At 39.7% G+C, this 24983-nt stretch overlaps 1 protein-coding gene across 1 annotated transcript in view; it reads left to right on the top strand.

The window, feature by feature from the left end:
* The window catches only part of MYO3A (myosin IIIA), a 176542-nt gene that overhangs the window by 98500 nt on the left and 53059 nt on the right, over positions 1-24983 (top strand). The window contains exons 19-23 of the mRNA XM_056107182.1: positions 10589-10742; positions 13891-13979; positions 16610-16739; positions 20219-20298; positions 20740-20817. Coding sequence (XP_055963157.1) covers positions 10589-10742; positions 13891-13979; positions 16610-16739; positions 20219-20298; positions 20740-20817 — 531 coding nt within the window. The remainder of the gene's footprint in view (positions 1-10588; positions 10743-13890; positions 13980-16609; positions 16740-20218; positions 20299-20739; positions 20818-24983) is intronic.

The following is a 24983-nucleotide window of genomic DNA, read 5'->3' as shown; positions in this document are numbered from 1 at the left end:
GGAAGAGAGGCACATGGCTGAAGACCATGTAGAAGAAGCCATGTGAAAATAAGACAAAGGAATAAGTCAACCCAATATCAATGATATTTTCTATAATGATCCTGAGATTTTTCCTTTGCTTAATTCTGTCTTATTTCTAGCTTTACTAATCTTCAACATCTTCACACTCACTAGCAATGTAATGATGTCTCCGAGTTCACAAAAGTTAAATTATATTTATTATTTTCTGTTTCAGAATAGTAATACTGTTAACAGCTGCCAGGAATGAAGAGTGTGTTATGTTCTAAGAACACATCACTTTATTTCCTCCAGAACTCTCCGCTTAGGCACTTTCAGATCTAATCCGAGAAACACAAATATAACAATAGACTATCATTTTCACTTATCAAAAATAACCAGGGATAATTTTTATAAGGATATTCATTTCTGGTAGGATGCAGCATACTAGGAATGTTTATGCAGCACTGATTAGATGCCACATTGCAGCAAGCTTTTAAAAACTCAATTTAGAAATGTAAAATATTCACATGATTGGATCAGTCATTCTTTCCCAAAGTAACGCAAAATAGGGAAACATTCATTGCACAAAGATGTACATCCAAGAACTATTAAAAATAGATAAGGAATGAATCAAACTGTCCACAGTTAAGAGAATAGGAAGTAAAATCACAGGATGTAATCATGTAGCTGATTACATAGGTATATGCTTACAATGTTATTACCCTTTCATGAAAGCAAAGCTGCATTTAAATTAAATAAATATTATGATGTTTTTATTAAAATAGATGTAGAAGAGACTAAAGATTTCACTAAATGTTAAGACAGACATTGTAGAGATGAATTCATAAGTAAATTTTACAATAGTAGTGGTTTGTTTTCCAAATTTTAAATTACATATAAGCATGTAATACATTTATAATGAGAATTTAAGGGTTACAAATATACACAGTCTTTTAGGTTCCTTCCATTTTTCTTCTGTCTGGAAGGACAAAAGGATTTATTTTACAAAATGAATTAGAAACTCCAGTATACTAGTATGCTCAGGCTGCCATATGAAATATTACTGACCACAAGGTTCTGGAAGCTGGAACCTAAAGTCCAAGTATGAGTTCCTTCTGAGAAAAAGTATCGTTTCTCCTGGTGCCCCTCTCCCAGGCTTTGGACTGCTGCTTCCTATGAGAACATAACCTTTTTTCAGTACTGGTGTTTCCATTAGAGTCTTCCTCTTAAAGAACAAGCCCTGTAGAATGTGGGCATTGGCTTATGACTCAGTTGACCTTTGTTGCCTCCTTAAAGGCCCTGTCTCCTACTACAGTCCCATTTGAGGAATTGCTTCTTTAACATATCAATTTAGAGCTTGGGGAGGTGACATATGATTAGATTTGTACACTCAGTCGCTTGTTTGACATGCTCAAGTCTCTGTAGAAACCGAGATAACAAAACGTTCCTTTTCCCATGGGGTTTTCATCCCAAGGAGAAAGGAAGGGACGATATGGAATTTTTTTTAGATATATTGTGGAAAAACTCTAAAGCTTCGGATAGAGGATCAAGAGTGACCAGCCAAGGAAATGATGAGAGCTGAGCCTTGTCATATCATTATTAATCTGTGCTGAGTACTTTGTGCTTAAATTTTCACCAGCCTTAGAAGCGAAGTACAAGTCTTCAGCCTCTCGATTCATCTGCTATTGAGTCTCAGACCCCACCTGGAATGACTCTTTGGTCTAAATCTTTATACTTGATAGTTAGACCAGGGCTATGAAGGCTTTTTCCTCTTGATGTTCTTTCACAATCCATCCTCCAATGTCACAGAAGACCAAGAACATCTTAGCTCAGGTATGACATTTCCAAACACTCAGGTCTTCTGATTTCCCTTGACTGCTAAATACATACTTCAACTGATTCCTCATGCACCCTTTCCCAAAAGGGGACTGGAGAGATAGCATACTGGGGAGGGCCCGTGCCTACCACACACTCACCCAGGTTTTATCCCTGGCATCCTATATGATTCCCCCAGGTACCTCCAGAAGTGATCTGTGGGTGCAGAGCTGGGAATAAGCACTGAACACTGCAAAATAAACAGACATACCAAAAAAAGCCAAAAAAACCCAAACCAAAAGCTTATTAGGGCCATTGAAACATTGTTTCATATCACTCTCACTGTCATCCCGTTGTTCATCAGTTTTCTCGAGCAAGTGCCAGTTGTTCATCAGTTTTCTCGAGCAGGTGCCAGTAATGTCTCCATTCATCTCTGTCATGTGCTAGGGTAGCCCGATGGCATATTGGGGGCTCTTTCATGGTCAGGGGAATGAGGACCATCATTGTTACTGTTTTTGGTATATACCGCATGCCATGGGTAGCTTGCCAGGCTCTGCCGTGCGGACGGGATACTCTCAGTAGCTTTTCAGGCTCTCCGAGAGGGATGAAGGCTTTTGGGGCAGCCTCTAATCACCTTTACAGGTGTTCCCAGTCAGGCATATATGCGGGCAGGATACTTTCGGTGGCTTGCTGGGCTCTCTGAGAGGGATGGAGGCTTTGGGGGCAGCCTCTAATCACCTTTACAGGTGTTCCCAGTCAGGCATATATGTGGGCAGGATACTTTCGGTAGCCTACCGGGTTCTCTGAGAGCAAAAACTAGACAATAAGAGGTCCTCTCTTCTGGTAGCTTTGTTTTATAGTTTCTGGACCTTGGCCTTTAGTGAGATTACATGGTAGTTGGTGGGTGTAACTGTCTAGCTACTGGAGTATTGGGGATCTGGGTGGAAGAGGCCCAATCCCAATATGAGCAGGCTTGGAGATCTCAACCCCTGGTCCCGCACATCTGGGTTCCTTCATACGTGAGGCTTGTCTGAGTGTGTGGAGAGTGCTTTTTAGCATGGCTGTGGCTAGGTTCTAGAGGTCTTCAGCTTTATATATATATATATATATATATATATATATATATGGGCTGGAGCGATAGCACAGCGGGTAGGGCGTTCGCCTTACAAGCGGCCAACATGGCCGACCCGAGTTCGATTCCTCCGCCCCTCTCGGAGAGCCTGGCAAGCTACCGAGAGTATTCGATATGCCAGACACAGTAACAACAAAGTCTCCAATGGAGACGTTACTGGGCCCGCTCGAGCAAATCGACGATCAACGGGAGAGCCTTTTTACCTTTTATATATATGTATATATATATGCAAAGCCAGACAGCTTTACTATAGGTAATAACTTTATTTAATTTTTGCTATTTTTATTATTTTCTTTTTTCTTTTTTTTTGTTTAATCATCATGAGTCTACCTCATAACAAAACTGTTCATGATTGCATTTCAGTCATACAACTTTCCAACACTCATCCCTCCACCAGTGTAATTTCTCAGCACCGGTGTCCCCAGTTTCCTTCCCACCCCTTCAAGCCACCCCTGCCTACCTCTATGGTAGGCATCTTTCTCTCTCTCCTTCTCTCTCTCATTTGAGGCATTATGGTTTGCAATAGAGATGCTGATAGTTTATCATTTATCCCTTTATGTTGGTAATAACTTTCCTTATCTACAACTTGAAATGTGTTTGTGATACACCAGGTGTAGCAGAGGACTCTTTGAATAGATGTGAGATTCCTTTCATGAATGCTGAAAAACAACATTTTGACAATCCTGAGACATGATGAATAAAACTGGGAGTTGAGGAAACTGGGGGAGGCGGGAAGAGGAAGGGACCATAAGATTCAGGTGAAGGGATCTTGAAACACTGTGGGAGGGACTGGTGTGGTTGTTCAAATGCCTTCTTGGGACCTGAGAGACAGTACAGGGTTTAAGGTGCTAGCTCTGATACCACATATCCCAAAAAGTTTCAGGGGTGAGCCCTGAGCACAGAACCAAGAATAAGCACAAATAAAAACAAAACAAAACCATCTACTATAGTAGTATTGTAAATAATGACACCTTGATTAAAAAATAGCACTGTGTGGGGCTGGAGCGATAGCATAGGGCATTTACATTGCATGTGGCCAACCCGGGTTTGGTTCCCAGCATCCCATATGGTTCCCTGAGCACTGCCAGGAGTAATTCTTGAGTGCAAAGCCAGGAGTAACCCCTGTGCATTGCTGGTGCGACCCAAAAAGCAAAAAAAAATTTTTTTTAAATAAAAATAAAAAATAGCACTGTAGCACTGACTGTCCTCCCGTTGTTAATCGATTTGCTCAAGCAGTCCCAGCAACGTCTCCATTGTGAGATTTGTTGTTACTGTTTTTGGCATATCAAATACATCACGGGGAGCTTGCCAAGCTTTGCAATGTGGTCGAGATACTCTCAGTAGCTTGCAGGCTCTCGGAGAAGGGCAGAGGAATCAAACCCTGGCCGCATGCAAGGCAAATGCCATACCTGCTGTGCTATTTAAAAATAATTAACTTAATTTTTGCACACTTGATCACTTGACATCCCGTTACACATCGATTTGCTCGAGCGGGTGCCAGTAACATCTCCATTCGTCCCTGTCGCGTGCTAGTATAGCCCAATGACGTCTGCTCACTCCAGGAACACTTAGAGCCTCAAACCGATCATTCAGGATCTTGACGAAGAAGTCTGACCATCTCATAGGTGGGCCACCTAGCACTTGTGGCTGGACTTAAAAATTCCTGGTACTAATCTCATGGAGCAAAATTCCTGGTACTAATCTCAGCCATTCCTGGGTGTTAGTCTCCCATTTGTTGCTTTATGTTCCCCAGATGAATGCAATCTTTCTGTGTCTATCCCGCTCTTTCTGACTCATTTCGCTTAACATGATACTTTCCATGTAGTACCACTTGTATGTAAATTTCATAACTTCATCTTTTCTAACAGCTACATAGTACTCCATTGTGTAAATGTACCAAAGTTTCTTTAAACACAGTACCCAAAAGAAGAGAGAGAGAACAAGGGGGAATGACCTGCCAAAGAGGCAGGGTGGGACGAGGGTGGGGGTGAAGGAGGGTGGGGGGGAGGCTGGGACCCGTGGTGGTGGAGGATGAGCACTGGTGGAGGGATGGGTACTTGATCATTGTATAACTGAAACCCAAGTACAAAAATTTATAAGTCTATAACTTTACCTCATGGTGTTTCACTAATAAAAAAATTAAAAATAAATAAATAAAATAAAACATTGTATTCCCTCATCCAATTATTCTAAAAAAAAGAGAGAGAGAGAGGTTCAGCAGGGTGATACCATTTCACCGAAATTCTTCAGTGCCACCCTCGAAAACATCATGCGACGACTGGAATGGGAAGGAATGGGAGTGAAGACTACACCACCTCCGCTTTGCTAATGACATCATTCTAATAACACCAAACATTAGCCAAGCGGCACAAATGCTGGCCAACTTCAACTGTGAGTGTAGAAAGGTTGGACTCCAGCTGAATCTCACAAAGACAATGTTTATGAGAAACAGTCTCATTCCTGACGTTCCATTTGCTCTTAACGGAACGACCATCTCCGAATGCAACAGTTATGTGTACCTAGGTTGAGAAGTCAACATGACGAATGACCTGGCACTTGAGTTGCGCAGGGGGAAGAGAGCAGCTTGGAATGCCTTCAAGAGCATCGAAGAAATAGCTAGGAGGAAGAAGAACCTCCGGCTTCGGGCACATCTCTTTGATTCCACTGGTCTTCCTGCATTAACATATGCCTCAGAGACCTGAGCCCTATGAAAACAGGATGAGAACGCTATTCAGGTCTCCCAAAGAGGAATCGAAAGAGCTATGCTTGGAGTATCATGTTTCACTCAAATGAGAGAAAGAATCCAATCCGGAGTTCCGATCTCTGTCAACGGATCATTGTATAACTAAAATCCAAGCACAAAAATTTGTAAGTCTATAACTGTACCTCATGGTGTTTCACTAATAAAAAAATAAAATAAAATAAAAGAATCAGGGATGCTGTCTTGTTTGCCAAGGCATCGAAAATCAGATGGGCTGGACACGTAATGAGATTTGGAGACTACCGCTGGACTAGAGCCATTACCAACTGGATTCCACGGGATGTCAAAAGACCACGTGGCTGCCTACCTACAAGATGGTCAGACTTCTTTGTCAAGACCCTGAACAATTGGTTTGAGGCTCTTCGTGTTCTAGAACAGACGCCATTGGGCTACACTAGCACGTGACAGGGAAGAATGGAGATGTTACTGGCACCCGCTCGAAAAATTTGATGATTAATGAGAAGTCAAGTGATCAAGTGATCATAATTGAATGTTGGTGCATAGACAATGAAGATAATAACTGCCGGCAGTGGGCCACATCTATTCAAGTGTAATCATCCACTTTTAGGCACTCGAATGAATCAATGCTCATGGCCAAGTTTGTTTTGACAAGAACTCCGACACCACCAATGTTTCTTTTGTCGCATGTTTCGAGAAACAGTTCTTCTCCAGTGTCGAAAATGGCATGATGTGGTTGATGCCTTCTCATCTCAGTCAGACCAATGATGTCATACTTGATCTTTTGTGCTTGCACCATCAGGTTCTCAATGGATGCATCCAATTCCACAGTACGTGTATTGAAAGTACAGATAGTCATTTTTGTCCTTCTTCATTTTGGCAGCCTAGTTCGGCCTTGAGATTTTATCAGCCTCTCCTTCCTCATCCTTCTTAACGCTGCAGTATTGTTGGCTCTTTCAGGGTCAGGGAAATGAGACCCATTGTATTTACTGGTTTTGGCATATCAAATATGCCATTGATAGTTTGCCAGGCTCTGTGGTGCAGGCGGTATACTCTCGGTAGCTTGCCAGGCTCACTGGCAAGAGGGATAGAAGCTTTTAGGGTGGCCTCTAGTCACCCTTGCAGGTATTCCCATGGTTCAAACTATATTTGAACCCCATCAAATATGGTGCAGTAATCTTGGAAGATGGGTATTAAGTGTCTTATGATGTGTCTGAAAAGTGGCCTGGAGTATGGCGGTGGCTGGGTAGTGGAGGCAGTGGAGGTCTGCCGATGAGGTATTTATCTGATACCGGTAGGGTGGGACATCTGGGTGTGAACGCTGGGTCACCAGAGATTGGTGGGAGCAGGCAGAGTATCTCTGTTTCCGAGTCCCATTGAGCCTGGAGTCCAAGGTCATAGAGTTCCGCTTACCCGGTTCTGTGGGGCTTCACTCATGTGTGAGTCTCGGCCCAAGCGTCCAGAAATTTTTACACACAAACAAAATGTAAAAACAAATGGCATTTTGAAATCATGACTACTATAAAAATGCATGATATATTATTTTAGACATGATCAGTTTACTAAAAATGTTTTATAAATTCCGAATAAAACATTTTTTTCTTATTTGGCTTGCCTGGAGTCCATAGTATTAACAAATTTTGTAAAAGTGAGCCCATTGTTTGCCATGTTACTCATACCTGCTCTTTCTGACCTGCCACAAAAGCCTTCAGTGAATTTTGACACAGGCCAACAGAGATGACAAATGCATTGGTTCGGGCTTAACCTCATATGCTTTCTGTATAAAACATACAAAACCTCTTTGAACTTTTCAGTTCCCATTTAAGCTGAAAAATGCTTTCAGCATAATTTTCAGCAACAACAAAATAATTCTAGTTCTGCCTGCTTCTCCCAAGGTTACCTTCAAATGACAAATCTGTGAAAAACTTCAAGGCATATTTTTCCGTTCTTTTGTACAAGATAAACAGAGTGGTTTTCAGATGATCTATCTTTTATTTTATTATTTTGGCCTTGGGGCCACACCAGACAGTGCTCAGGTGTAGAGAGTGCTTGGGTTTGAACCCAGGACTCCTACATAAAGCATGAAGACTAGTCCTCCTTTGAGCTATTTCTCTGGCTCCAAAGATCTATCTTTCTTTTTTTTTTTAATTTTTATTAGTGAAACACCATGAAGTAGACAGATGGGTTTTGCTTCATTTTTGTATGTTAAGCTATGTTTTATTTTAAGATAGATATTTCTCCTGGTCACATCCCTGAAAATATTTCAATTTCATACACCTTAAAAAGGTAGTTTTTTTTAAAAAAATGTAGTTTATCAAAAAATATTGGGACCACATAAAACTTAAAAAACTCTACACAGCAAAACAGTAAAAGAAACTATCCTACATACAAAAGGAATTTTACTGAACTGAAGAATATGTTTGTAACTTATAAATCTAACAGAGTATTAGCAGCAAAATATATTTTTTAAAAAATTATACAACTCAACAATAAATAAATAACCCTGACAGAGGATCTGAAGAAAACATGCAGATTGCCAATAGGCACATGGGAAAATGTTGATCACTACTGATTTTTAGGGAAGCACAAATAAAAATCAAAATAAAGTGTTGGGGCTGGAGTAGATGGAGCACACTGGGTAGAGCATTTGCCCTGCACGTGACCAACCCGGGTTTGATTCCTATCATCCCATATGGTCCCTCGAGCACCGCCAGGAGTAATTGCTGAGTGCAGAGCCAAGAGTAACCCCTGTACATCACCAAGTGTGACCCAAAAAGAAAATTTTAAAAAAATGAAGTGTCATCTGCACAGGTGGGCCTCTAATATATCAAAAAGATACAGTGGAACAAGAAATGTGGCTCAGAGAGAGCACAGGCCTTTGCATACTATGTATGAGGACTTGGGGTTGATTCCCTGCTAACCACTTCCCTCTAGAAAAAAAGGTATTGGTCAGAATTTCGGGAAAAATAGCCCCTTTGTACTTTTCCTGAGAATGTAAACAAATTGAGTCTGAGGAAATCTGCACTGCACTGTAGCACTGTAATCCCATTGTTCATCAATTTGCTCGAGCAGGCACCAGTTACAGCTCCATTGTGAAACTTGTTGTTACTGTTTTGGTATATCAAATATGCCATTGGGAGCTTGCCAGGCTTTGCCATGTGGGCAGGATACTATTGGTAGCTTGCCCAGCTCTACAAGAGAGAAGGAGGAATTGAACCCGAGTTGGCCACGTGCAGGGCAAACACCCTACCCACTGTACTATCGCTCCAGCCCTCAAAAACTTAAGGATTAAAATGCCATCCAGTGATTGTTCTTCTGAATATTCACCCAAAGAATACAAAAAGTACTCACTCAAAGAGATATAGGCACCCTCAACATAAGGAAAATTAAATGCCCACTAACCGGTGAATATATAAAAATGAGGTGTATATGTGCAGTAGAATGTACTATTAAAAATGATGTAACTGCTATTTTTCAGCAACAAGGGCAGACCTTTGAGGTTATTGTACTAAATGTTGAAATAAATCAGAGAGAAAAACACTGTGATGTCACTCTTATGTGGAAAATACAGGGGGGAAATGAGCAAAGTGAAGTAGACTCTTAGATTATAAAATCAAAATGACAGCCCCAGAGAGATGAGGGAAGGTGTGGGCAAATTGAGTTAAGGGACCAATGGCAGGTGATGGATGGAAACTATTTTTGGTAGTGATCATAACAGCATATACAAATGTTGAATTATTTTAATTATCTACACCTGAAATATACAAAAAGGTTTAGATGAGTATTACTACAGTATTTTTTAAACTTTTAGCTTATCAAATATCTTTGACTAAATTCTACCTGAAACTCAAATCATCATTCTCATGTAGCACATAAATAGCATTTACCATATGTTATCTTGCATTACGAATATTTATACATTAGCTTTATCACTCAAGTTATATTTTAAAATCCACTGAGGGAGTCAGAGAGATAATTCAGAGGGTTGGATGGCATACTCTGCATGTGGGAACCCCAGGGTCCGTCCTCAGCCTCACATAGTCCTCCACGCACCACTAGGAGTGACCCCCCCCCCCCCGCAACTCCCCAAGCATGCACCAAGGAATAGCCACTGAGCACTACCAGGTGTGGCTGAAAAAACAAGGATCTTTTAAATCACCCCATTATGTAGTTTATAAAGCATTGAATGAAAATAATTTTTTTCATTTTTGTTGTAGTTCAGAGATCATGCTTACGTGTCACTTTCAGAGACTCGGTACAGGTGTGGGTGACAGTGTGAAGATAAAAGCACAGAAATCCACAATGCTGTTCCTCATGCCCCTTTTTAAAATATCTCAGCAGTGCATATGTTGTGCTGGTACCTTGGTGTTAAAATTTTTTTTCTATTTTTACTTTAAACATCTCAAAATGTACTCAACAGCTAATGGTTATTAATATGCCAGATATTTTCACTTGATGATATGATTACCTCTATTTAGCATGTGAGGAAATGTCAATGCATCTAAGAAGTTATGTAAATCTTGAGAGAAATATTTCTGAAACTAGATAAAGGCCTAAATTGGGAATATATAATTCTAAGATATAGCTAATCAATGTCCTGTAGATTCTAAAGTGTCATCTTCTCCCTGTTCACCATCAGATATTCTCCTGAATTTAGAAAGTTTAATGTGTCTGTAATTCTAGTAGACACAGAGAGACTGAGTAGAGACAGAAGCTCTTTAATAGTATTCTAAATATAATCTAAGCTTACTATGAACAAGATCTGGGGAGATATAAAATGATATCTCTCAGCTTTTGAGTAAGGTCATTGAGAAAAAAGTTATTAAAATATATACAAAATAAAACTTTGGGTAATTTTGTCAAGCTACATATGAATCACAAAATTTTTGTAAATTTTCTATCCTTATCATGTATTGTTGTAGAATGAATACCTACATGAAGATGTTGATGCTAGAGTTATTGAATACGAAGATAACCGACCCCTCTTAGATATATTTCTGCAGAAGCCAATGGGTTTGCTCTCCCTACTTGATGAAGAAAGTAGGTTTCCCAAAGCCACAGACCAGACTCTCGTAGGTGAGTTTTGAATCCACTATGTCATTACAGGCTTTCTTTATACATTCATGTAAGTCTGGATGATATGTTAAGGTTTTCTTAGTTGTCTTGGAGAAAAAAAAATATTTATCAAGGAGCCTACATTTGTAAGCGATAGCACAGCAGTAGGGTATTAGCCTTGCGCACAGCCGGCCCAGCTGGCCGAGCCGAGTTCAATTCCTCCACCCCTCTTGGAGAGCTTGGCAAGCTGCGGAGGGTATCTTGCCCACATAGCAAAGCCTGGCAAGCTACCCATGACGTATTCAATATGCCAAAACACAGTAACAAGTCTCACAATGGAGACATTACTGGGCCCACTCGAGCAAATCAATGAACAATGGGAGGACAGTGACAGTGACAGTGACTAGACCTGTGAATATTTATAATAGAACAAAAAATAAACAATTTATTTTTTTTTATAATTTATTTATTTATTGAATCACTGTGGGAAAAGTTACAGAGCTTTCGGGTTTAGGTCTCAGTCATGTAGATACCAAACACATTTCCCTTTACCAATACTCATTTTTAACCCCGAACCCCAATAGACCCCCACCTCCCACCCCTCCCAATTCTTGTGAGGCAGATGAGTTCTAGTTAATACTCTATCTACTTTGACTAGATAGATTATTTCGATAGAAGATGCACAATTATTGTTTAGAGTTTACGACCACCCCCCACAATCAGACATGCTGAAACAGCGTTGTGAAATGATTTGCTTTCTACAACTTGGTTTAAGAATAAAATGATGTTGCGCGGCCACAATAGCGGCTGCGCAGTTTTGAATTTCTGCTATTTTACTTATTGACGCTGGAAGAATTTCTATTAAAAGTTAGCTAGTTAAGAGATTGGTTTCTGTGCCCTGGAGTCGTGGCCGTGCCGGAGAGCCGCTCGTGGGGGGCAGCTGGCGACCTCGGTGGGGCGTGGGGGACGGCCCACAAAGCCCCCCTTCCCATGAGGTCCCTGCCGCTCCCGCCAGCCCCGGCTCAAACCTGCTTTCCACAAGGCTCCCGTGCGGCCGCCATCTTTCTTTCCAGAGAGGAGCCAAAAATTAAACAATTTAAACAATTAAACAAGTTAAACAATTTTCAATATTGGTCTTCTCTTATCCTATCGTAGATTCCCAACCTGAGTATTTTATTTTAGAAATGACCTTATAAATGATTTAACCCCAGGTCCAGATAGCACACTGCAGGTAAGTCTATTTCTTGCTTTTTCGTGGCACCATAAATGGTACCTGAGCTGTCAGGAGTGATCCCTGAGTGCAGAGTTAGGAGTAAGCCCTGAGCACTGCTGGGTTTGGACCTAAAACAAACAAACAAACAAATAAACAAAGAGAAATGATCCAGCCCCAAATTAGAAGTTGTAGGGTACTCTAGAATTTGAAAGAAATAGCTACTGTGAAGGAAATCTAGTTGTTGTTCTATTGCCAATCTAGTAATTCATCTAATAGAGCCAAATAAACTTAAATACCTTAACTATTTCTCAGTTTCAGCACATTAATGAATGTTCATGGTATTACCGGTTGTCAAAGAAAGATTAGATTAATTTATTTTTGTTTGAAAAGGAGAGATGTATATATAAGACTTCGATCATCTAAAATCATGAAAACATAGGCTGGTGAGATAATAAAGCGGCTAGGGTGCTTGGCTTGAATGTGCCAACTTGGGTTTCATTCTGGCACCACATATGAACTCCCTGAGCACTGCCCATAAATATTTATGGTTCAGGAAATATTACAGAGATTAGGGTGTGTACCTTGCCTGCACCTGACCTGGGTTCCCATCTCTAGCACTGCATGGCCCCTAAAGAATCATCAGGCATCACCCTGTAAGGCCCCATGAGCTGGTGGCATGACTCTGATGGTCATCAGAGGTCCCAAAAATGAGCACCGCATCCTCAGACTGCAGTTTCAACAGAATTGCCTGGTGGGCCAAAATTGTGGAGAGTTGCCCTGTACCCCTGGAGCATTTTTTGGGAGACCTAATTTAAAAAAACTAAAATTTTATTTTAAATTATTACTACTGGGAGTCAGAGAGATAGTATAGGGAGTAAGGTGCTTGCCTTGCATTTAGCTGGCCCAGATTCAAACCCTGGCACCCCATAAGGCCTCCCCAAGCACTACCAGGAATGATTCCTGAACAGTAACTCTTGGGTCACCGGGTGTGGCCCCCCAAAAACAAAATAAATTCCCTACTACTAATATTTTTGAAACTGAATTCTACATTTTCAGATATTTCAGGTTTTAAGTGTGTAAACACCACACTCCCTGAGGGTAGGACTTAATTGGTTATTTTTAAAAAATAGACATTTGCTGGAATTTTAGGTTTCCCTTTTCTTTTATTTTGTTATACTGTATCTTATCGAATCTGTGTTGTTGTGTCCCTCAGAATCATTGATTGATTCTTTCTTCTAATCAAACAAGATTCTAAGTGGAAAAGAAAACAACTCCACGGTTTGGGGAAATGTCATTTCATAGTAGTCACTTAATTCTAACTAAAAATGTTTCTTCTTGGATAACAAGTTCTCTAAGGGTGGTGAAATTATTATTGTAATATACCTATCTTTATGATCATATCATCCTCTTCTGTAATCCACAGTAACTTCTGGTTGCATCTTTGGAAAGGGAGGGCTAAAACACCAAAATTCCAAGACATGGCTGGACATCAAATTGTATTTCATTAACCTCTTTGTCTCTCTCCCATAGTTTTGTTCCTCTATCCCAAGAATATCAGTAACATAGGGGAATTTGCTGGAAACATGAATTTTTGGATCCAATTGCAAACTTGATATAAGGGGTGGAACCCAGCAATCTATTTTGATGAGCCTCCCAATTGTCCTAATGTTTGCGAAGTATGAGAAATGGAACTCCAAAATAGTGTTTGGCAACCATATACAGACCATCAGGGCCTCCTTATTACCTTGCTTCCCTCTTGTAGCCCTCACCATTCTACCACATAACACCCTAGTCTCATGCTATGGCCACCATTTTTCAAAAATGCCTGAATTGGCTACATAAAATTCTTTTTCATTGCATGCTTTCCTTTTAATGGTAAAAGAGAATTATTCTGACAATCAATATTTTTATGTTCTCCTTCATATTTAATATTAGACTTCATATTTTGTCCTGCAGAAAAATTTGAAGGCAATCTGAAATCACAGTACTTCTGGAGGCCCAAAAGTTTTGGAATTAGTTTTGGAATTCATCATTATGCAGGAAAGGTAAGCACTTTAGAGATTTAGGACCAAGTTTCTCTTTAGCCTTTCATCAAATAATTTTTTCAGAGAAATTTCCATTAAGAAGTAAGAGGGAGCTGGAATGAAAGTAGAGTGGGAAGGATGTTTGCCTTGCACATGGTGGACTGGGTTTGATCCCCAGCACCCCATATAATCCTCTGAGCCCACCAGAAGTTATCCTGAGTGCAGAGAAGGAGTAAACCTTGAGCACATATGGGTGTGACTGCCCTCCTCAAAAAGACATAAAGAAAGGGAGGGAGAGAGGGAGGGAGGGAGTAATGATGGAAAGGAGAAAATAAGGGAAAAGTAGGACAAAACTTTAAGATCTTAACATCTGATTTTGAGTGAGATTGACTGGGACTACTTACTGACCTTTTCTTTCTTTTAATAATAACTGGAAATATTTTCCATTTCCTTTTGTCATTGCTGTGGTTGCAGTGATGGAGTGGGACAGGGGCTTCCTGGCTCTTGGTTGCAATTCTCAAATGCTTGGCTGCAGTGCTCGCCAGGCATATCTATCTATACTTATGGTACGTGAGCCCATTTAGAAGTATTTAATGAGAGTTGATGTCATACTTGGCCATACTTGGTTGTGTGTCCACGATTGAACACTCTGTGGCTGGGGTCTTAGCAGAAGCACAGGGACCACACTCAATGCATGCAAGTAGCACTGAGGATCAAACTCATGGTCTCACATTTGTAAGGCAGGCACTTTTAGTCACTGAAGCAACCCTAGGATCTCCTGAGAAATTTTAGAATACATTTTTGAGGCTTATCTCATCAATGCATCCTCGGTCTCTCTTCCTAGTAAGAGGAGGTGTCAGGCTGGAGATGCAGTCAGATAGCTAAATTAACCTCATGGGAGCAATTGAAATGTTTATGCACTGATAGAAACAATTTCCCACGCCAAGAAAGACTTAGATATGTTGTCCTACACCAGGAAGATGTTTCCTTTCTTTTGTGTGGAAAATAAGAGTCCATTCCCTCACAATGATGTCATAAATAAAATCACTCAAGTCAAGAAAGAATACAGAGAATGAGAAATACATGTGCAAAACAGCACAGAACTCCCAACATTCTTATAGACTAGCAGTCCTCTATGTCACATAATTTCTCACTTGGAAAATATCAACCTTAAATTATTTTAGTTAGAGCTTCTGTCATGGTTTTCAAAACATGATTTCTCAAACAACACTCCTTTAAAATATCTGCTGTCATGATGCCTTGCTGGTATCATGTTATAGTTGTCCTTAACAACTGTGTTAGTTGATTTGGCATGCTATAACATAATGTTTGGGAGGCTTGAGTAGTGAAGAAATAAAAGATACAGGAAGCCGCAGGGTGGGGTTCTAGAGAGATCTCTCATGACTAGCAGAGAGACAGTGACTTTCCCTTATCCTCATAAGGGTCTTTTTTTCTATGTACCTAAGTGAGGCAGAGAATAATAGATATCTGGCTTTATATTTAGCTCTTCTTAGAGGACATTACAAGGCCTACAGAATTAGGATTCCACCCCTATGACTTCATTTAACCTTACTCATCTCCTGTAAGCTTGTATCTGAATACAGTCATATTAAGAGTTAGGATTTCAACATACTAATTTTGGAAAGTCATGGTTCATTCCTTAATGATAACATTACTGGATTTTCCTACAGAAATCTCTGGCTCACAATGATCTTTATAAAGTCATAAAATTATTTAGAAGTGCCAGAAATGCAAACACCCCTTTGGTATTTAGACCACACCACTATTGAAACTATCGATTAATAGATTTGGCCAACTCACAGTGGGTGAATGAATGATGAATGAGTGATCACAGAAGTGAGGAGGCTCTGTGGGTGAATGAATGATCATAGCAGTGAGAAGACCTGGGTGACCCTCAGGTGTTTCTTTGATGACAGCCTCTGCCCTTCAAACACAGACAAAAAAAAAACCATAAAATTTCCAACTAAATTGATGAGAGGAATTTAACTTCTCTGGCCACTGTCATCTAAGTAAAATCAGTGAGACTCAAATATTTCTTTGACAAGATATAATGTAAGCCTAAAGAGTTTGGGGGATAGAGAAGAGACCACACTCTGGAGAATAGGGAAGGGACCATTATGACAATGATAATTGGAAATGATCACTCTGGATAAGAACTCTGTGCTGAAAGTAGGTAAAGGAAAAAACATGATAACCTCTCAGTACCTGTATTGCAAACCATAGTGCCCAAAAGGAGAGAGAGAGAGAGAGAGAGAGAGAGAGAGAGAGAGAGAGAGAGAGAGAGGCAGGCTGAGAGTGGGAGAGATGAGAGATGGGGGTTGATGGGAAGGACACTGGAAACATTGGTGGTGGGAAATGTACACTGATGGAGGGTTGGGTGTTGGAATGCTATATGCTGTATGACTGAAACCCAACCATGGATGACAGCTTTGTAACTGTGTATCTCAAGGTAATTCCTTTTTCTTTTAAAAAAATAGTTTATACTCAAGCACTCCAACTGAGTTGTAGGGTCTACCTCTATAAATCTTTATTTCTGTTTCTGAACACAAAACGAGCTCTCCACTGGTAATGAGAATAAAAATAACAGTAACATTGATTGTGATAATGATGATAGAATATTTGATCAACAGGTCCTCTATAATGCAAGTGGGTTTTTGGCTAAAAATAGAGACACTCTTCCAACTGATATCGTGCTACTTTTGAGATCATCAGAAAACAGTGTGATTCGGCAGCTCGTCAACCAGCCACTCTCCAAAACAGGTGAGCTGAGATCATGGCCTGTAACTGAGAGGGTTCCTCAGCCAATACTGTGGTTTGATCTCTGATTTTCATGAGCAAAATCCTCAATTTATCATAGTGGTTTATTTTTGGCTCTCTGAACATTCAGTTATTAATATTCCTTGCCCAGATTGTAAGAAAATAATAAAATATAAAAGGCTAGGTTTTCATTAAAGGAAAGGAAAAACGGTGGTATCCTACATACACACTATAAAAGCATGCTCACCTACAAAAATTTAGAATTATCTACTGGTTCAGACTTGGTTGACTCTGGAAGGTTATAAAGGTTAGTGACTCTTCCTTATTGATTGAAAATTTGTATACTTTTCTTCTACACTGACCATTTATTTGAATTTAAATAGAAAATTGCATTTGAATTTAAATAGAAAAATTGCTGTTTTTCTAATTGGAGTTTAAAATTTCTGCTTTTCTTTAATAGTTTTATTTAAATCAACTGAAGTATAATGATCATGACCATCCTGTTATTCATCGATTGCCTCGAGCAGGCTCCAGTAACGTCTCCTTCGTCCAAGCCCTGAGATTTTTTAAAAAGTGCCATATTCAAGGCTCTTTCAGAGTTAGGAGAATGAGACCCATCATTGTTACTGGTATTTGGCATATTGGGTACACCATGGGGAGTTTGCCAGACTCTGCCATGTGGGCAGGTTACATTCGGTAGCCTGCCAGTTTGTCCAAAGTAGGAATGAGATAATAAGATGTCATAATAAGATGTCGCACAGCCGCATTTGCAGCCACGCGGTACTGGAAGCTGGGTTTTATAGTCTCTGAGTCTTGGCCGCTGATGGGATTACACGGCGCCAGGGGGCCAGTTGGTGGGTGTGACCCCTGCCAACTGGAAGGTGGAGGATCAGGGTGGAGGATGCTCAGCCCCAATCCGAACAGGCTTGGAGATCTTAGCCCTGGGACCCGCATTCCTTTGTTCCTCTGCCGGTACCTTCATGCGTGTGGAGAGTGGTCTCAGCATGGTGGTGGCTGGTTCTGGAGGTCTTTGGCTGCCGGAGCCCTGGTTCGGGTGGGGAGGGAAACTCAACCCGCTCCCATCCAAGGGGCCCCGGCAAGGACAGCCAGGCACGGATGCAGGAGACTCTGCATTGTTCTCTGCCGTGTAATCCCATCAGCGACCAAGACTCAGAAGTGTAATAAATAATATTTATACAGTAAAGTTTGATGCATTTTAATTGCACAAACACCTGTAAAATTGTCACCATAATCAATAAGTAGCATATTCATCACTTTGAAATAATCTTTCCTCATCACCTCTTTTTCCTTTCCACCATTCCTCCCTACACCATTCCAGTTGTTTTTGTACCATATGTTTTAAAGATTTTTTTCTTCAGATTAATACCATTGTTGAAGAACAGTGAACTATATAACTCCAAGACTATTACTGAACTCTATTCTTTGTCATTGACATTCATTTTTATGTCAGTACCACACTTCTTGATTATTATAGCTTTACTTTTTTTTTATTTAATCATTTTTTTTATTAGTGAAACACCATGAGGTACAGTTATAGACTTATAAATTTTTGTGCTTGGGTTTCAGTTATACAATGATCAAGTACCCATCCCTCCACCAGTGCCCATCCTCCCCCACCACGGGTCCTAGCATCCCTCCCACCCCCATCCACCCCCAACCCCTACCCCCCGTCCCACCCTGCCGCTGTGGCAGGGCATTCCCCCTTGTTCTCTCTCTCTTCTTTTGGGTACTGTGTTTTGCCAGAGAGGCATTGAGTGGCAATCATGTTTGGTCTATAGACTGCTTTTAGCATGTCTCTCCCACCCTGGGAGGGTCTTCACAACACCCTTTATTTGATGCTCTCTTCTCTATCTGTATAGCTTTACTTTTAAATCTTTTAAATTATATAGTCTAAGTTACCCTAATTTATTCTTGTTTTATACTATAATTCAATTACAATTCCGTTGCTTTTCTATATAAATTTTATAATGAATTTATCACTTCCTACCTTAAATTCTAGTGAAATTCTTATTGAAATTCAATGCTTTTTGTAACTATCCTGTTGATACAAATATTGAATTTTTAAAGACCTTTATTTGACTTGTAAAGAATTTGATGACTAGTGTAGAAATTTGTTAAATTGAAGTTACGAATTCTTTACTAAATTTCTTCTTTTTTAAAATTTTCAAATGAAATTAAAACTTTGCTTCTATTTTGGCTGCTACAAAGAAACAGTATCCGCTAAACTATGGTCTAGCCTCATTAATGTACTTATTGGTGTACTCTATCACACTTCCAAGAAATCTTCAACTTTTCCTGGTCATACTAAAACACAAAAAACAAAAATAGTATTTAACTCAGTGAACATCATAAAGTTGTCCCTCTGACAATCAACTATTGTCTATATACTCGGCTGCATTCAGCCAGTTCCACACCTGGAGTGAAGAGCGCTCTGTGCATTTGCACAAAGCCACCACACACACCACAGCACCTCTCCTGTGTAAGGGATGGGAAGAGCAGATACACTGCTGGCCACATCCCAGACACAGCGCCCTCTTCCCCCACCATCCTCTCTGAGTCATTCCTTTGCAACTAAAAAAACAACGAAGGATTCACTAAAACTGTCATCTTTACTTCACCTAATGAGGTGTGCTGACTGCACACCAAGACCATAAACAGTAGCACATTATTATAAACCTGTTACCTTGTCTTCAACAGTACAAAATGTGTTTTAATAAAGAGTGAGCATGAAGTAAAGTAATTGCTTTGCAATGATACTGAATTTGAAGGGCAGCTTGAAGACTATAAGCTTGATAAGTGCTGGCAGTATGGGTTGGTTGAGGTGGAGGGCCTCAGTACAAGAGTCTGTGGTAACATTTCCAGGTGCCATTTATACCAAACATTTTATCACATATCATCAAAACTCTCCGAGGCAGAGGTTGTTATCATTTAGTTTCAGTCCACTAAATGAAGGATTAGTGGATTGAAACTAATCTCTCATTTAGTGGATTGAAACTGCAACCTTCAAAGACCAAGATCCAAGGTCTTGCAAATCAATGATTAGAGTAGGTATTCAAATCCAGGTCTTCCTGGCTTCCAAAGCTATAATTTCTTTATAACACCATAAGTTTTTCATGGCCTTGAGTTGTATACATTTATATAGACCTAGTACCAGGCACACCTTGCTCTGCACACATTATCAGGCACACATTATCAGAATTACTCCATATATATAACCATTAGAAGGAAATCCAAAACTCACTGCTTTTTGTTCTCCAAGTTATAATTTTTATCTTAATTTAAAACTTTTGTGAATTTTTACATTATATCACTGCATTCTAAAATTTTGAATGAAGTTAACCAAGTATATGCATGTAACTACTATGGGATCAGCCATGCTTATTTTTGCATTTAAGTAAATGGTGAACATCTCACCATTAAGATTTCTAAAAGATACATTAATTTTATCTGCATTCCCATAGGTAATCTGCCACATTCTAAAACTAAAAATATAATAAACTATCAAATGAAGACTTCAGAAAAATCCACCAATACCACAAAGGTAAGAAAATGAAATTTTCGTGGCAATGGGTCTAAGAATCCAGTCCTCGCAGTACCATTATATGTGAACTCCTAAGAGTGAACTTTTTGTTGCCTTTTCTTTAGCGTCTCTCCTTTTAATCTCGCTCTTTTTGTCTTAAACAGTTATTTTTGTTATGGTTGTGTTACTGCTTATCACCAAACTAACCATGCATTCTGACATAACCCTAACTCACACCAAGACCAACTGTGTATTAGTTAAAGCTCAGAGATATGTTCTATGGTTTATCAACTAAAGTTCCAGGAAGACTGTCAGAATAAAGACCTTAACATGAAAATAACAACATTTTGTTATTTCATGTGCTGAAATGCTTACTGCCTGATAACCTGAAGGAAAAATCTTCATAGTTCTTGTTGATCAGAAACACAACCGAAGCCTCACTGTCTTCCTTGGTTTTCTTAGGCTGAAACTGGAGAAGCCATATCTCATGCCAGAGAGACAACTAACATGAAAACACAAACAGCTGCCTCCTATTTTAGAGTAAGATATTAAGTTATAATATATTGTGCTAAGGGACATCATTTTCTCTAAATGAGACAGATCAAAAGCTAATAAATATCAGAGTACTGTTCGCAAAAGAGAATTTTTATTATTCTATTCACTTCTTGTCCTATACAGGTTATAATAGATTGTATTGGTTTAAAAAAAACCTGTGGATTCTTTTGCTTTGGTATTTTTATCTGTAAAATCATCGTACACTACATCTAAACAATGGAGTACTATGTAGCTGTTAGAAAGGATGAAGTCATGAAATTTACATACAAGTGGTACCACGTGGAAAGTATCATGCTAAGCAAAATGAGACAGAAAGAGAGGGACAGACATAGAAAGCTTGCATTCAACTGGGGAACATAAAGTAACAAAATAGGAGACTAACACTTAAGAATAGCTGAGATAAGTACCAGGAGGTTTACTCCATGGCTTGGAGGCCAGCCGCATACTCTAGGGGTAGAGGCAGCTCAGATAGAGAAGGGAGAACCAAATAAAGGGTGTTGAGAAGATCCGCCCAGGATTGGTGTGCTGAAAGTAGTCTATAGACCGAACATGAATGCCACTCAATGCCTCTTTTGCAAACCACAGCACCAAAAGGAGAGAGAGAGAGAGAACAAAAGGGAATGCCCTGCCACACAGGCAGGGTGGGATGGCTGGATGGGGGTTGGGAGGGATACTGGGATTAGTGGTGGTGGAGAATGGGCACTGGTGGAGGGATGGATACTCGATCATTGTATAACTGAAACCCAAGCAAAAAAATTTGTAAGTCTACAACTGTACCCCATGGTGTTTCACTAATTTTTTTTAAAAATAAATAAATAAAAAATCATCGTACACTAGGTCAATCTTAATGATCAAGATTTTCCCATTGTACCAAAATTTCCACTGGAATAAAATGCTAAAAATGTTTGTAATTTGGTGGTAAAATAACTATGAATTCCCTCTCCCATGACCCTAGGGAAACATAGTAACATGCCCAGGAAACGGGTCACTGTGTTCTTGGCATGGATCAAGGTAAACTTTCTTCCTTGGACGATGTGGGATAAAGGAAAGAGGTTTTGCTCTGAAGAACTCTAAATAACTCTCCCCCTTGTCTCATTTCTTATTTATCTCTTCTGATAAAGTCATAGTAAGCAGTCAATGAAAATGAAGAAAGTTCCACCTAAAGCTTATAAATTATTAATAGTACAATTTAATGTGGGGGGATGGGTTAAATACAATGCAATGTATTCGTCAAGCTGGAGTGATAGTACAATGGGTAGGGTAATTGCTTTGCATGTGACCAATGCAGGTTCACTCTCTGGCATCATCCCATATGTTTCCCCAAGCCCACCAGGAGCTGTCTCTGAGTACAGAGTCAAGAGTCAGCCCTGAGCATCACCAAGTGTGGCCCAAAAACAAAACAAAAGAATAAGATAAAAGAAAGAAATTGGGTTAAATTTACTATAACAACTAAATCCATTCCCTACTAGAGTCCTGAAATACTTTTAAAAATAGCTAGGTGGTTTTTTGTTTGTTTGTTTGTGTTTGTTTTTATTGAGTCACCATGAGATATAGAGTTAGTTACAAAGCTGATTATTGTCCAGTTTCAGTCATATAGTGTTCAAAGTAACTATGATACATCTATACAATGGAATACTATGCAGCTGTTAGGAAAAATGAAATTATAACATTTGTTTATAAATGGATAGACATGGAGAATATCATGCTGAGTGAAATGAGTCAAATGGAGAGGGATAGACATAGAATGACCGTACCAATTTGTAGGATATTAAAAAAACATAATATGAGACCAATACCTAAGGACTGTAGAAACAAGGGTCAGGAGCATTGGTCCATGGTTGGAAAACTGCCTCAAATGTTGGGGGAGCTAGTGTGTTTTTTAAGTCCTAAATGTACACGCAATAGACAGCTTGTGCTTAAAACTCTCAAGTAGCACCTCACCCATTTATATGCTGCTGATGCATTCACCTTACATCAGGACTGAAGCCCAGCTGAATCTCTGCAAGTATTTACAGTCAGATAGTTTCTGTTTGGAGTGAATTATGCAGGACCATTATCATAACACTGCGATTACCATCAAGTGCTGTGTGTGGTAGGTTTAAACCATCAGTTCATCAAATTGTTTTACTCTGCAGGCTCAAGTAAAGAGTGGTAGAAAATCCAATATATGGTAATGTATTTGTCAAGTTATTTTTCATTCTGGAGAGAATATAACACTCTCCCTTGTTCCTCAAGAAAAGTTTCATTGCAGTAAGATCTTGTGCAGACTGCCAGCAAGCACATAGATCACCCCATATCTCCAGTGTCTGGCAGATGTTTGCATGACTAAAGGAATGATGATTCACAGATAATCGTAATGAAAGGAGTTCCACACTGGCTGGCCCAGCTGTTTGCAGAAGATCACATCTGAGCCAAGCAAATCCAGAGCTTTGTCAGTTGCCCAATTCCAATATTTGGTTTTCAAAAGCTTGTAAGTACAGGCTTTTCTGTTTCCAACCCTAAAAGGGATCCAGCCATAAACAGTATGTTCTTTTATTTTTTTACCTTGTCAAGAAATAGTGAATTATAATCCTGATCATTGGTATCCTAATTTACTGGGGTTCCAGATCATCCCTGTCATCCAGGAATTGGCAGCTGTTACAAGGCATTGCGATAGAACACTATTTTTTTTTAACATTTTGTGATTTTCAGAACTATAAAATAAGAAAACAAATTAGAACAGACTAGAGTTTGAATAAGATTTTTTATTTTTAATGACTACACCTATAAATTAAACTGCATGGATTAATCAGTCCGTGTTGTCAATATATGATTCTAACAGGGATTAAAGTGGTTGCACTCACAATTTCTATAAAGAATTAGATTTAAAAATTAATGATAGTTAGAAAGTATCATGTGAAGTGAAATGAGTCAGAAAGAGAGAAACAGACATAGAAAGATTGCGCTTTTTTGTGGAATATAAAGTAACAGAATGGGAGACTCACACCCAAGAATAGTAGAAATAAGTACCAGGAGGATTACTCTACAACTTAAAAGCTGGCCATACATGCTGAGTGAAAAGGCAGCTCAGATAGAGAAGGGACCACCAAGTAAAGGGTGCTAGGAGGGTCTGCTCAGGATGGGAGATGCGGGCTGAAAGTAGACTATAGACCAAACGTGATGGCCACTTAATAACTGTATTGCAAACCACAACACCCAAAAGGAGAGAGAGAGCAAAAGGAGATGCCCTGCCAAAGAGGTGGGATGGGGTGGGGTGGAGAGGATGGGGTGGGGCGGAGAGGATGGGGTGGAGCTGGTGGGAGAGATGCTGGGACCACTGGTGGTGGAAAATGGGCACTGGTGGAGGGATGGGTACTAGATCATTGTATAACTGAAATGCAAGCACAAACGTTTGTAAGTCTGTAACTGTACCTCACAGTGATTCACTAAATAAATTTTTTTAAAAATTAATGATAGAAACAGAAAACCATATGGTACCTAAATATTAGAAATTTTCAACTATCCATGAGTGAATATAATTACAAACTATGAGAAAATAGCAATAGCACAGAGGGTAGGGCATTTGCCCTGCACACAGTAGACCTGGGTTCGATTCCTCTGTCCCTCTCAGAGAGCCCAACAAGCTACTGAGAGTATCCTGCCCACATGGCAGATACTGGTAAGCTCCCCGTGGAATATTTGATATGCCAAAAACAATAACAACAAGTCTCACAATGGAGATGGTACTGGTGCCTGCTCGAGCAAATCGATGAACAATGGGAGGACAGTGCTACAGTGCTATTAACTAAAGTTACCCTTAGAATTTACCTTTTTAATGCTGAGTCCCTAGTTATTACCTTTGAATTTTAACAGTGAATCTGTATAAAATATGTTCTAAGTTGGGCTGGAGCAATAGTCCAGTGGGGAGGACATTTGCCTTGCACTCACCTGACTGGGTTCCATCCCTGTCATCCCATATGGTCCCCCAAGCGACACCAGGAGTAATTCCTAAGTGCAGAGCCAGGTGTAACCCGTGAGCATCACCATGTGTGACCCAAAAAGAAAAAAAAATGTTCTAAATAAAATTCTCATCAATGCAGAGTTCCCTCCATTTATTAATTATGAATTAATCTGAGCACATGTAAAAAGTAAAGTAAAGGCCCTCCCGTTGA

The sequence above is a fragment of the Sorex fumeus genome, unplaced genomic scaffold (genome assembly GCF_029834395.1).
Source record: "Sorex fumeus unplaced genomic scaffold, SorFum_2.1 ptg000007l, whole genome shotgun sequence".
Classification (NCBI taxonomy): Eukaryota; Metazoa; Chordata; class Mammalia; order Eulipotyphla; family Soricidae; genus Sorex; species Sorex fumeus.
The sequence above is the reverse complement of the archived record's forward strand: the minus strand, read 5'-3'. Positions and strand labels throughout refer to the sequence as shown.